Genomic DNA, 14,420 nt, shown 5'->3' with positions numbered 1-14,420 from the left:
ACTTCTACTTCGTCATTACTTTCAAATATATCATTCTCGACTTCATCTCCATGCTCAGTCAATACATCCTCTTTGGACTCATTCCGAATTCTCACATCATACTCATTATGTCCCTCAACCTTTGCCTCAGCCTGTGCATCAACATGCTCTCCTTCTCCATCTACATCCACACCAACATCAATGTCTTCCTCCCCATTTGCCTCAACCTCTGCCTGACCCTGTGCCTCCACACTATCACCCTGTACCTCAAACTCTACATCATCTTCTACCTCAACCTCTACCTCAACCTCTACCTCAACCTCTACCTCAGCCTGTACCTCAATTTCTACATTAGCTTTTACCACAGTCTCTACCTCAGCTTTTACCTCAACCTCTACCTCAACTTCTACCTCAGCCTCTACCTCAGCTTCTACCTTACCCTCTACATCACCCAATGCCTCAACCTCTGCTTTAGCCACTGCATCCACCTTTAGTTGACCCTCTGCCTCTACCTGCCCATCTACATCCACATCAACATCAATGTCAGCCTCTCCCAAAACAGGACCATCATCCTCTTCCTTTGGGTCTAACTCAATTTCTGCTTCACCAACCTCTACCTCAACTTGCTTTTCAACACTCTGACTCTCAACTTCTGCTTCATCACTATGTCTCTCAATTTGGGCTTCAGGAAATTATTCTAACATATCAAGATATTGAGGCTCACAAACCATGTGTATAACAAACAGGTAAGCTTGACCATTCAACATAGAAATATTCACCAGATGACATGCACCTTTATCATCAAATAATAGTTTCAAAGAATCTTCTAACACAGGACCACGACCCAATGAATACCACAACTCCTTTACATTTCTATAACTCATCCCCTTGAGAATGGACAAAATTACAAAATATCTCCATCTATCTGGGTCAATTTTAAAAGTTGTGGTTTCACCATAGTGGTATCTGAATATCCCATTATTCTTAAATTTACCCCATGGTGAAAGACGACTTCAATGTCTGAGTTGGCCATCTAAACTAATATCCAAATTGTTGTCAGACTACATTTACTTGACCCAACTAACATAAAAATAATGTTTTTACTAACATTATAAAGAACAACAAATTTTGACAATTAAACACATGCTTAACAGAAATGTCATATACACTACAAACAAAATACTATTATGGGGAACCATAAACACACGAATAACAGACCATAAAGAAGCAAAATAACTTTCTATAGGGACCACAAATACAACATAAAGAAATATTTTCACACACCATCATAGGGGACAACAACGACAATGGGACACCACAAACAAACAAAAAGAACACATAATGGGGGACAAAAAATAAAGAAATCATACACAAATGAAATGTTTTTTTTGGGGGGGGGGACCATAGCGAAAGCAACGACACACACAATAAAAGCTACCATATACACCTTCGAATGACGTTTTTTGAAACTCTGCGCGTCCAACTCCCCTATGTTCAGTCAATGAAATCTTCCTTAATTGTCTCACAATTGCAAGAATTGAAGGAGATTAGGCTCACAGTTTATGAAAACTCCAAGTTCTATAAGGAGAAAACCAAGAAATTCCATGTACAAAAACTTACGACTAAAAAGGATTTCAACATAGATTAAAAGGTGTTATTGTACAAGTCCAAGGTAGGGCCTATCGGTGGTAAATTACGCTCCAAACTGGAAGGCCCATTCATTGTAACACAAATATTTCCCTATGGATCAGTGGAGATCAAGGGATAATCTTCTTACAGAATCTTCAAAGTTAATGACCATCGTCTCCATACATTCAATGAAAATCAAGACATATTGAACAAGATTATGGATGAGGTGAATTTGACCACTCCAGTATCCCTGTTACCATGAAGGAGGTAAGTGTCCTCATACTTTTTCTTTGCATTCTACATATAAGGCATACATTGAGGGCAGTCCATAGTTTAAGTGTGGGGGAAACAATTTACTTTGTTCCCTATTTTGCTTTTTTAAATAAATATTTGCAATGGATTTGACGGTTTGAATCAGTAATTGGGATAATCATGAATTCAAGGAAAACTTTAAAAAATTATCATGATCAATAATTCCATGTTTTCTGCAGTATGTGAATGTTATATTCTTGTTAGGTATCAAGGGTGCCTACTTATACGGGTATTTTGTGTGAAAACATAAGCCATAAACACTTGAGAGAGTTGAGGAGAAATAAATACATTGTGACTTGAGTGATATCTTTCATATTTAATTTTCCTGTTAATTCAAAAGGACAACTCATGTGTGAAGCATAAAGAGACTTAAAATGTAATTTTTAGTAGCATAAATTATTTTGGATAGCCTAATGTTTCTTGATGCAGCTAGAATTAAAGTTTGAATTGCAGTTTTGAAAACGAGAGTAAGGGCTAAAATGTAAATAAAGGAATTTTTTGGGCTTCTCTACAATTTTAGAAAATTAAGAAGAGCGTAAATCGAATTTAGGAGATAATTCAGTTGATAATTCAAAGATAATTAATTAAATCTAGAAATATCAATAAGAAAGATCTTCTAAATATTTTTATAATTATCTAAATATTTTAATTCACCACTCCTTTCACTCATTGATTAATTCAAACTCCTCCACTAGAAGCGATCATCCATCACTCCTTTCACTTTTATTTTACCATGTAAATGCATCTCATTTCATGGAGGGCTAAGCTCCTAAGGCTATTCCACTATAATTTCACTATGGATTCTGAGCTTAAGTTGAATTAATGTAATTGTTTCTTTTGAATATTGATTTGGGTTGTTCTTCTTCTATGTCTTTCATCTCTTAATCATATTAAAAGTAATTAATTTTGCATCATATGATGTTTGAATCTACATGCATATTGATCATATGAGTTTGGTGGTTTCTAGGTTTGATTGAGAATTTACTTTGATTGAACTTAGGAACTTTCATGTGATTAAACGAGTTTTTTTCTACTAATTGAGAATGTACTTTGGTTGGTGGTAATAATTTCAACTATAATTAATTGAGAAGTTACTTTAATTAATTAACTTTTAATTTAGTTACGAGATTTAAGAATAGATAGAAATAAACACAATAGGATTTTATTGAAATGTACTTTGGTTGAATTCAATGTGAATAATCTAGAAATATCTTACATTCGATTGAGAATTTACTTTGGTTAACTGTATGATTGCCCTTAAATTAATTAAGAATGTACTTTAATTAAGTTGAAACCCAAACAATAATCAATTGAGCAATGAACTGTGGATAACCGATGATGAATTTATCTTGGAAAACTAGTGAAATTAGTCTATTTCATTATAATTGTTTCTAAGTTTCTTATTTGTTCTTCAACATTCTTTAAACATTAACTTCATTAGCATAGTTTCTCACTTTTATTCTTAAGAATTGCATAACATTCATAAGAGTCACGTATTGAAAAGCAATTTTGTATTCATTGGGAGACGCCTCAGAGTTACTTTAACATTGTCTACTTTCTTGAATACTACTTGGCAATAATGAAGTTTCCTTGAAAAGTAGTATTAATTTGATAGCTTAAATGACAACGTATCATAAGTGAAAGGATAAAGATGGTGCATAATTTTGGAGGGTTTGCGTGGTGCAAGCGCACGACCTTGATACTTGTATGGTGATAGGGTGGTGTTTGATGATGCTCTTAGAGAGGTTAGGCCAACTCTACAGGAAGGTGGCTAGAGGAGGTCACACGAGATGCTCTAACCTTGGTTGACTTAAGATGAGTAGTATGGCACAAAAATGACAGCATAACATTACTCAAATTCAAAGATGAATACAAAAGTAGGAGACAACTCTATTTATATGCTAAAGGTGTTTCCAAAATGTAAAAGCTAGACTTAAAAACTCAAACTTGTCTAGCTTGGAGAGCAAGGTCAAAAATCCTCTCCATTTGGACAAAAATCCATTCAATTAGGAGTAGGACATGTGGCCACTACATATAGGAAATCCTTTCCAATGTAAGTATGACACATGACCACTCTCTCAAAGGTTTGGACAACTCATTCTTGTGCCCCAATCTAGCTTTTGGGCGTTCCACTTTGGTCAACATTGGACCTTGACCCTTTGTTGACTTAAGTGGTCTAGCAATACATATTAGACGAGTCTATCAATGTATGATTAGACGAGTTTATCAATACACTAATTTGTATTTTTAGTGAGTCTATTCTACACATTTTCATATGCTTTATCCTTTGTGTTTTTCTAAATAAGTTCATGTAGACGTTGTTGCTATTACATGAATATTTTTTTACCAATGAGGAGCATTGGTGTCTTGAAAATAATGATTTTGATGATGTTTCAAAGTGAAGAATAAGAAGACATGTGTTGTATGAGTTTAAAAGAATTTTTGTACAAGAGAAGACACCGAGAACAAGCGGTTGGACTGTTAAGTGGTGGTAGAATTGAACCTGGCACCCGAGTAGAGGCATGACTGAGACCAAATGGTCACTATCAGTCAAAGACCGAACGGTATGTAATAGTTGAAGGCTAGACGGAGTATAGTCGTTCAAAGTCGAACACTGTTCAAGACCGAATAGACACTCATAGGACCAAACGGAGTTGAACATTGGCCAAACTTAGTTGAATACCGATCGGTCACTAACAATAAAGGTCGAACAATGTACAGTAGTTAAAGGGTGAACATTGTTCAAGACCGAATGGTCATCATCAGTTGAAGATCGAATGGTCGTATCAAAAAGGTTGAACTGTGTATAGCATATTAAGGTCGAACATAGTTGAAGGCTGAACAAAACTAAAAGACTGAATGGTCACTAATAGATGGAGGTCGAACACAGGCTAAACATAGGCCGAACAGTTAATGACCAAATGGTGTCGAACACAAGCCGAACATAGTTACAGACCGAACGACTTTGTAAAGAAGCCCAACGATATTGAGTCCAAACACTAAAATAAAATGAAGTGTTGGAAGGTATACGAGAATTAAGCCGAGAGGTGGAAAGTTGTATGAGAGAAGAAGAGAACCGAACGGTAGGAGGCTGTGACGAATCAAACTGAGCGGCAAAAGGTGAAGAACTCGAGCCGACCGGTTAACGAATCCTAACCGGTCCAAGTCTCACATATAATCGATTATTACTTACAATAATCGATTATCACTAACAGTTGTAATGCGTCTTTTCATTTTCAGACCACTAGATTATAAATCTCTTTGCCAAAACCTTCCAAAGATAACTTTGCGAATTTGAGAATACAATGAAATATGAGGAAGTTCTCAAGTTCTAGTTCTTGCTCTTGTCAAGTCTTGTGAATAAGAGAAGCTCGCGCTTTGTGTGTCAAAGATCGGAGCGGTTCTCTTCAAGTTGGCAGAGTTGTTGCTTTTGGTTCGTTTGTCGAAGGAAGGTGTTCTCGTTTCGTAAGCTTTATTTGAAATCTTGTAATTTGTACAAACAATATTTTAGTGAAAAGGTTAATCACTATTTATAGTGATTAACGACTGAACGTAGAATCTTTTGATTCGAACAGGATAAAAATCAGTTGTGTGATTTTTTCTACTCCCTACACTCTTATATTTTCTTCTCATCAATTGTTTGATAAAAAGTTTATAAGAAAGTTAAAGGAACCATTTTTTAAATTGACCGAACAAGCTCTTTGCTTTTAACAATCTATATCGTACTCTGTTTTAATATTTCCGCTGGGCAAAATCGGTACCGTTTGTTCCAACATATTTCATTAAAAAAAATGAGGGACACACTGATGCTAAAATTACATCGCACTTATAGGAAAAAAAACCTATTATGAAAAAAAAACCATGATTTCTTACACGAAAATCATTCCATACATTGACCACCATATATAAGGAAAAAAACAAATTCTTCAATGCATTCAAAAAATTATTATTCAATCCTCTCACTTTCCAAAAAGAGACCTTTATTTTTAGAAGTTTTTACTTTAGAGGATTAAGTATTAGCCTTCTTTAGCTTACCCTAGGTTTCCTTGTTGTTTGAATTGACTCATCATCCTCTTTAATATTAGAATCTTCCTTTCGTCAAGCATATTATCTCATTTGAAACTATTTTCAATTCATCCATAAAAGGAGTCTCACTAGATGTCAAAGGATTAGGAACTACCATTGACCATACAAACTATTGATAATGAGAGTGAAATCCTTTAAAGGAAGCATACATACAAACTATTGACAATGCGAATGACATCCTCTAAAGGAGGCATACCAACGAAGGAATTGAATTTCACTAGCACACCACCATCAAGATTCTTAACAAGAGAATGTCCATTCACAACACAAATATTATCATGATTATCCACCACTAGCTCAAGCTCAAGTTGTACCACCTTAGGTTGCAAAAATTGAACCATAGACTCCACCATAAGCTCCACCATACGCTTCATCACAGACTTTATCACAAGCTCTACCATAAACTTCACCCTTTAAGCTAAAAAACTCTTAGGTCCATCATCGCATCAACCACCTTATTAGGACAATAATGTTGTTGTATTTTTTTTCAAATTATTTTCTCCCGCTAGAAATAACATTAGCATCATGTTGTAACTGTCTACAATTAGATAGATCATGACCAATTACTTTACAATTTGAAAAAAATAAAGTTAATTTCTCATATTCCACATCAATAATAAACGTAAATCTTGGTCTTTCCACCAAAACTAATTAGGTAAATAAGATAAAAAGTCAACATAAGTCAAGAAACGTGCTAAGAAACCCTGAGACTTATTCTTGGTGTACATCTAAAGATAAAGGTGTACAAATTTCACATGTTATTTAGAAAACCACTTTCAATTGCCAATATTTCAAAGGAAGGTTATGAATGTGAATTCCCAACATTGAGTTTTTGTGAGTTTCATCGAAGTGGGGACAAAATTGTTTATCCAAGAAAAAGCACCAAGAATGCTAGGAGATAAATTCCAAGTTCCCAACAACCAAAATCCTTCGTGTGTCTTCTAAAGTGGAAAAAACAAATTCATAAAACCCTTTGCTAAGTGGAATTATCTTCCAATGACCCAAATGCTTCCAAGTCACACCAAGTTTTTTACAAAGATTTAAATGTGTAAGAAATTTATCCCATTTTGTTAACAAAATACCCCTATTCAAATGATTTTTTCACTCCAGCCAGATAAACTCCTTTAGAAATCTCCACATAAAGCATATCACACACGATAAAAGACCGGGGTAAATGTACTTTATTTTTATGTCCACAAATTTGAAGTAGATTTAAGGAAAGTTGACTTTCCTTGATGATCTTGTAAGCAACCCCAATGCATTTGAAAATTAAAAAAAAAAAAAGCGATATCATGCTGCAATCCTTCCTCCAACCCACTCACCCACCCACAAACAACACCTTCTATCATGAACCTAAAGTGGAGCAAACAAACCATTAAACTAATGTGTGAAACTTGCACGTGATGATACGTTGCAATTGCATTGTCACACCATCCAAACCACAATCACACACCAAGAAGATTGTTTCTTGATGCTAGAGTTTATTGTTTATTCTTTGTATTTTTACAAATCTATTATTTATTTTTTTATAAACTTATTAACTTTTTAAATCCTATAAATATTTTTTTCCAATGATTCTATTCAAAACATAATTATAAAGTTAAAATTATTTATTATTTTTTATCAACCTCTAAATCTCTTTTACTGTACACAAACAAATAACAAATCGTGTATAAACATGAGTTTAAAAGTAGTTTGTTAATAAAATGATAAATTTTCGTAATCACTCAAAAAATAATAATTATTATCATAAGAATACACTCATCAATAAATATTGACATTAATCGCAATGTAGTTTTTTAATAAAACTTTTATTAATCGCAATGTCGCCGACGTGAACATATTTAAGGCTTCATTTTTTTCTTAAAAATGACGAATACTAAGTACGCGTGTAAGTCTCCGTCAACGATTAAGATGTTCATGTCTGTAATCGTTTAGCAAGTCGTATATTTCTTGTCCGTAATCGTTAGCCAGTAAAAGAATATGGCAGGAATGAGATTGAAGGAGATGCAGAAGCAACTGACCAGACTGACCGTGGTGTTACTGATGGCCTTAGAAGCCGCCAGCCAAGCCCTGCCCGGCTGCCCGTACTCATGCGGAATTGTTTCATCGATTCCGTATCCATTCGGCATCGGCAATTCAAACCTCACCGGTGAAAACTGTTTTCTGGACAAAGAATTGAATCTCACTTGCACAAACTCAACCTTGTATCGCGGTAAAGGTAACGTCCAAATTCTGAACATAACCCTCGCCGGTAAAATCGACATGCTCACCTTCATCTCCGAGGTCTGCAAAAACGAATCGTTAGGTAGAGAAGAAACACACGGCTACGATGTCAGTCTCACAACACCGGCTTTTGCCATTTCTAGTGAGGACAACAAGTTCGTGACCGTAGGCTGCGATACCTACGGCTATCTCAACAGTTTCCGGAACGGCACAGAATCTTCAACGGGGTGCTTGACCAGGTGCGACACCTTAGAGAGCGTTGAAAGCATGCAGAGAAGTGGAAACTGCACCGGCATAGGGTGTTGCCAGGTCGACATTCCTCCTGGGATGAACAACATCACTTTTCAAGCTTTCTCCTTCAACAATTTCAATTCCACTTCCGATTTCAACGACTGTGGCTTCTCTTTCGTCGTCAAAAACGGCAACTACACTTTCTCCGTCGATCATTTAAACGGCGCCCCGTTCAGTATGACACCTATTGGCATGGATTGGAGCGTTGGAAACGACACGTGCGAAGCTTCCATGCTCAGAGCAGATTATGCATGCAAGAGTCCTTATAGCGAGTGTGAGAACTCCCCGTTTGCATATGGTTACCGATGCAAATGTAAACCTGGGTTTCAGGGAAACGCTTACCTTCTCCATGGTTGCCAAGGTAATTCCTTTATTTTTTACTTAATTTAACATTTAGACTAATTTAACAACTAAATTTTGGATTCAAATTAGCTTTCGCATTTTTCTTAACATATTATTAATTTAAACGTGCTAATTTTTAATACTCTAAACAAGGTCTTTGTCATATACGTATATATATGGCATGATGGGTTGAGTTTATAAGTCTCTTTAGAGATTTCATGCATAATAGTGGTTATTCCAATTACACTGTAATCATAATCAAACGAAATATATTAATTATTAATTCCCAATTCATTAGATCTGTTTTTGTCAAACATTATCATCCTTTGATAATTTATTAATTTGATGTCAAGCTTTTTATTCTTAATCTTCTTTCTCCTTCCTTCTTATTCAACCTAAGGGCCTAAAATAGAAAATTTGTAAGTTTTTTTTATATATATTATTCACATGTATTATTTAATGTGTCATTTAGACTTACAATTTCTTTGTAGACATTCCTGAGTGTAGTAGTAACAAACACAATTGCGATAGTGAAGATCATTGTCATGAAACTCCGGGTTCTTTTGAATGTTTCTGTCCTGACGGACATATCGGAAATGGGACAAAAGAAGGTGGAGGATGCCACCCAAGGCAGCCGGCCGATGCTTTTACGAAGATCGTCATCGGTATGTAAATAAATAATTTATTTCAGTTTTGTTTTTCTTGATGTTTTTAAACAATGGTTATTCAACACAGAACTAATAAAATAATTTGTTATTATGAAAAGGATGTGTTATTACGAAATCCTTTAAGGATAAAAATACTCATTTAACAGATAATATATTAACAATTCACTTTTTATAATTTTCGAAAACTTTTTAAAATATTATTATGTTATTAAAGTAAATATTTTATTTTTTAAAAGATATCAAACTGTATTTTTTTATCTAAAAACAAAAAATGGGTTATTAAAATTTTCTCACTCTATTGTATAAGCGCTTTATCCATATTCATATTTTGCTAACAGGCGCAGGTGTAGGATTAATTGCTCTGTTCATAGGGATTTTTTGGTTGTACTTAATGTTTCAAAAAAGGAAAGTCTTAAAATTAAAGCAGAAGTTTTTTCAGCAGAACGGAGTCATTCTAAGACAACAACTCTCCACAGAAGAAGACTCATCTCAGACCACTACAATTTTCAGTGCAGAACAACTTAAGAAAGCCACCAACAATTTTGATGAGAGCTTAGTCATTGGTAAAGGAGGTTATGGTACAGTTTTCAAAGGAGTTCTCTCAAATAACAAAGTTGTAGCTATCAAAAAGTCCAAAATAGTGGATAAGAGCCAGGTGGAACAATTCATCAATGAGGTCATTATACTGTCACAGATTAATCACAGGAATGTGGTCAAACTCTTTGGGATGTTGTCTGGAAACAGAAGTTCCTTTACTAGTCTATGAATTCGTTAACAATGGCACCCTTTTTGATTATTTACATAAGAAAGGTCAGGGAGTAAATGTGTCGTGGAAAACACGTCTAAGGATGGCTACAGAAGCAGCTGCAGCTCTATCATATTTGCACTCAGCAGCTTCCATACCCATCATCCACAGAGATGTGAAGACTGCTAACATACTCTTAGATGACACTTACACTGCCAAAGTTTCTGACTTTGGAGCTTCAAGATTGGTTCCACTTGACCAAACTGAAATAGCCACAATTGTGCAAGGAACCTTTGGGTATATTTAGACCCAGAATACATGCAATCAAGCCAGTTGACTGAAAAGAGTGATGTCTATAGCTTTGGGGTGGTTCTTGTAGAGTTGCTAACGGGGGAGAAACCTTTCTCTTTTGACAGGGCAGAAGGGAAACGAAGTCTTACAGTTCACTTTTTGTGTAGCTTGAAAGAGGATCGTGTGTTTGATGTTATTCAGGTGGGACTTTTGGATGAAGAAAACCAGCAGGAGATTATGCAGGTTGCTATTCTTGCTGCCAGATGCTTGAGACTTATAGGGGAGGAAAGGCCTAGCATGAAGGAAGTGACAATGGAACTGGAGGGATTAAAGCTTGTGAAGAAACACCCTTGGATCAATAGGCAAAAATTTTAATGAGAGTCAATACTTACTTTGTGAAACACAAAGCTCTTATGCATGGTGACACTATTGGCCAGCAGAATACTGAATATGAGAGAACATGAATTAATTGACTTCGGTAATGGAAGATGATCAACGCACAAGGCACAACATAGAAAGTTATGATTCTTCTAATTGGCTTTTGCACGAGAATGGGCAAATTTGCCTCTTATATTATCAAAATAGGCAAAGTCAAACAAATTTACGTAAATGGGAAAGTCGTGGGGGACCCAAACGACTTCAAATGAAGAAGTCGTGCCCCCCTGCACGACTTCACACTGTAGATTACTACAGTGCTGAAGTCATGCACCCCAAAAACGACTTCAGAGGACTGTAATCGATTACAGTGTGCTGGTAATCGATTACAACGTGTTGAAATCGTGGTCACCCAGCACGACTTCAAGTTTAATGGGAAAAACGCACTGGTAATCGATTACGGCAGGTGTGTAATCGATTACCAGGTTGTTTTTGGTGGAAGATTGACACTGGTAAGCGATTACAGGGTCGTTGTAATCGATTACCAGTGTGTTTTTGGTTGGTTTATGAAATTTTGTATTGTAATTGTGGTGGATATGTTGAAGTTTATTAAGTGTGTTGATATGAAGTTGTGTAAGCACGCATCGTTGTTGATTACATTGTGATGTATTGTTTTGTATAGGAAGAATATATCATTTGATTTAATAAAAATAAGAGAATATGATAATATGAAAAGACAAAGTATTTTATTCAATGAAAACTGCATTACATAAAGAAGAACAACCTAAAATGAAAATAAAATGAAAGTACAAATTGAAAGGCATCTAGGAAGATGGTCCACCGTGTGGACCAAAATGACGACGCAGATACTGGATGTCGTGCTCCACATTTTCAACTCTAGCATCAATAGTATCGAACCGGTCACCCATATTCAGCTCCAATTGTTCAAATCTTGCATTCATCGTTTCATTAAGTGTATTGAAGCTGTCGCCAACAAATGTTCGGAGATCGTTTATCCCCGTCATGACTTCATCAAATCGACTACGAGGAAGTGGTAGTGGTGGTATGAATAGTTGAGGAGGTGGGTTACGCTGAGGTTCAGGTGGAGGAGGAGAATTTCTATGCACCCATTTGTTGTCAGCATTTTGGATGAGTCCAAATGATTGTATGACTGCTCCTGATATCATCGAATGCCTAGTTGGTGGGACCGATATTTCACCCTCCAGTGGAACTTGAAAATGTTCCAAGATGCGGGTGACCAATGTTGGATATGGAAGTGGAGCACCGTCCCTCAAACCCTTCTTCATCCTATGTCGGATTAGATGGGTCCAGTTGATCTGCTTTGCCGTCATTATAACCCACATAATCATAATATCTTCCTTGGTTGCCTGTGCAAAGTTAGAAACACGAGGAAACAAAACACGACATATAGTATAATGTAAGACTCTAGCCTCAGCTGTCATATTCCCGGCTAGAAATCTAGTGGTGGGGCGATTGTGTGGCAAACAAAATAATTGTCTGGCTGCGTTAATATTAAAATCATCGGCCCATTCTGTTAGCAAAATGATGAAGATGAAGTTTTGATGATGTCCAAATCAAGTCAAGACCAATCAAGAATCAAAATGATTTGAAGATTTGTATTGTGATGGAAAGCTTTTGTAATACTCTTAGAAATGTGTATAGGACTTAGATAAGGAAAAGAAAAGTGTTTTGTAAAATTACTATAGTAAATCATTGCAACAAAACACTATAGTACTATTCACATGAATAGTAACACTATTCACGTGAATAGTGACGGTTAATGGTAAGAGTATCGCACTTAACACGAACGTGGGAGAAACTAGTCGTTGAAGAAACTAGCCGTTTATGACTATTGAAGAAACTAGTCGTTTATCACTATTGAAGAAACTAGCCGTTTATGACCGTTGGACAAACTAGCCGTTTATGACCGTTGGACAAAGTAGCCGTTTATGGCCGTTGGACAAAGTAGCCGTTAAGTTTGTCTTTTAGTAAATGGAAGAGCCTTTGGATGAGTCTATAAATAGACTCTCATTTCCTCTCAAGGGAAAAAAAACCAGAGACACAGAAACTCTTCCCTTGTGCTCAAAATACTCAGAAATTCTTGAGACTTGTGTGTTCTTGTTCGGCTTGTGAAACTCTTGTCTGTGGAGCTGGTGAAGTGCTGCTACGGTGACAGAGGAAATAGCCGGTTCATCCTTGGTGTGTCTAAGGAGGTGTTCGGAAGAGAATCATCCTTCGTGAAGTATTCGGAGGAGGTGTTCATCCTTCGTGAAGTATTCGGAGGAGGTGTTCATCCTTTGTGAAGACTCAAAGGAGGTGTAGTTTCATCTGTTGTGGTATCAAGAGAGGTGGTTTCTAAACTCTTACAAATTGTTTCTTTGTGATTGTAATTTGTAATTGTTCTGTGATTAGTGAATTGTTTATCTTACTTTGAGATAAACGACTGGACGTAGGATTGGTAAGATCCGAACTAGGATAAAAGCATCTGTGCAAATTTCTCTCAACCTTACTCTCTTTATTTGTCTTTATTAATTGCTTGGTAAGTTTAATTGAGTAGAAATTAAAAGGCACACGTTCGTATTAAAAACCCTCTTGGTTTGTTATTCCACGCTAATCATTCCGCTGTAGCCGCTCCTGACAATTGGTATCAGAGCTTGCTTTGATAGTCATTCAAATGGCAGGATCACATCAAACCTTTGTAGAGGGTGCATCAATCAATAGACCACCACTATTCACAGGTGAAAATTACGCATTTTGGAAGGTCAGAATGCAAATTTTTATGGAATCTATTGATATAGATATTTGGGATGTTGTTGCATTTGGTCCTTTTGTTGCAACTAACAATATGCAGCAACCAAAGCCCCGTGACCAATGGACCATTGAAGAAAAGAGAAGATCTCAGAATGATGTAAAAGCCCAGAATATCATTGCATCAGCATTGACTGTTGATGAGTTCTACAGGGTCTCTGTCTGCAAAAGCGCTAAAGAAATGTGGGAAACTTTAAGAGTAACTCATGAAGGCGGAGATGAAATTGGGTGTGCTAAAACGAATACTTTGATCATGGAAGAGAATAATTCAAGCTCTTCATCAAGCACAACATCAACTATGGGTCATTCTGATGAGCAAGCATATATCTGTTTAGTAGTGAACGATGACGCTGGAAGCCAAGTAAGTACCTCTAGCGATTCTGATGATTCTGATCATATTGATGAAGATGAATTACATGAAATTTATGTTGCTTTAATAGTAGAATCTGAAAAATTAGATAAAGCCCATCAGAAATTGAAAAAGGATTTTAAAAATTTAAAGTTAAATTTTGAAAATATTTATGAAGAAAATAAAAATTTGAAATCAGACTTCGAAAATATTCTTGAAGAAAATAAGAATTTAAAATTAAATTTTGAAAATATTTTTGAAGAAAATAAAGATTTGAAAAATAAAGTTTTATTTTTTG

General features: G+C 35.8%; 2 protein-coding genes across 2 annotated transcripts; both read left to right on the top strand.

Annotated features, from left to right (window-relative positions):
• The first annotated feature begins 7,989 nt into the window (after positions 1–7,989).
• Positions 7,990–9,538, top strand: LOC108336938 (wall-associated receptor kinase 2-like). The gene is made up of 2 exons (XM_052880615.1): positions 7,990–8,884; positions 9,357–9,538. The coding sequence occupies exons 1-2, from the start codon at positions 7,990–7,992 to the stop codon at positions 9,536–9,538; spliced, it is 1,077 nt and encodes a 358-aa protein (XP_052736575.1).
• A 380-nt stretch (positions 9,539–9,918) lies between these two features.
• On the top strand, positions 9,919–11,543 carry LOC128193368 (wall-associated receptor kinase 5-like). The gene is given in 3 exon segments (XM_052881112.1): positions 9,919–10,257; positions 10,259–10,576; positions 10,579–11,543. Coding segments are annotated over 3 exon segments (1,017 nt in total). The 5' UTR covers positions 9,919–9,924; the 3' UTR covers positions 10,945–11,543.
• Positions 11,544–14,420: the final 2,877 nt, after the last annotated feature.

The sequence above is a fragment of the Vigna angularis genome, chromosome 7 (assembly GCF_016808095.1).
Source record: "Vigna angularis cultivar LongXiaoDou No.4 chromosome 7, ASM1680809v1, whole genome shotgun sequence".
NCBI lineage: Eukaryota > Viridiplantae > Streptophyta > Magnoliopsida > Fabales > Fabaceae > Vigna > Vigna angularis.
The sequence above is the reverse complement of the archived record's forward strand: the minus strand, read 5'-3'. Positions and strand labels throughout refer to the sequence as shown.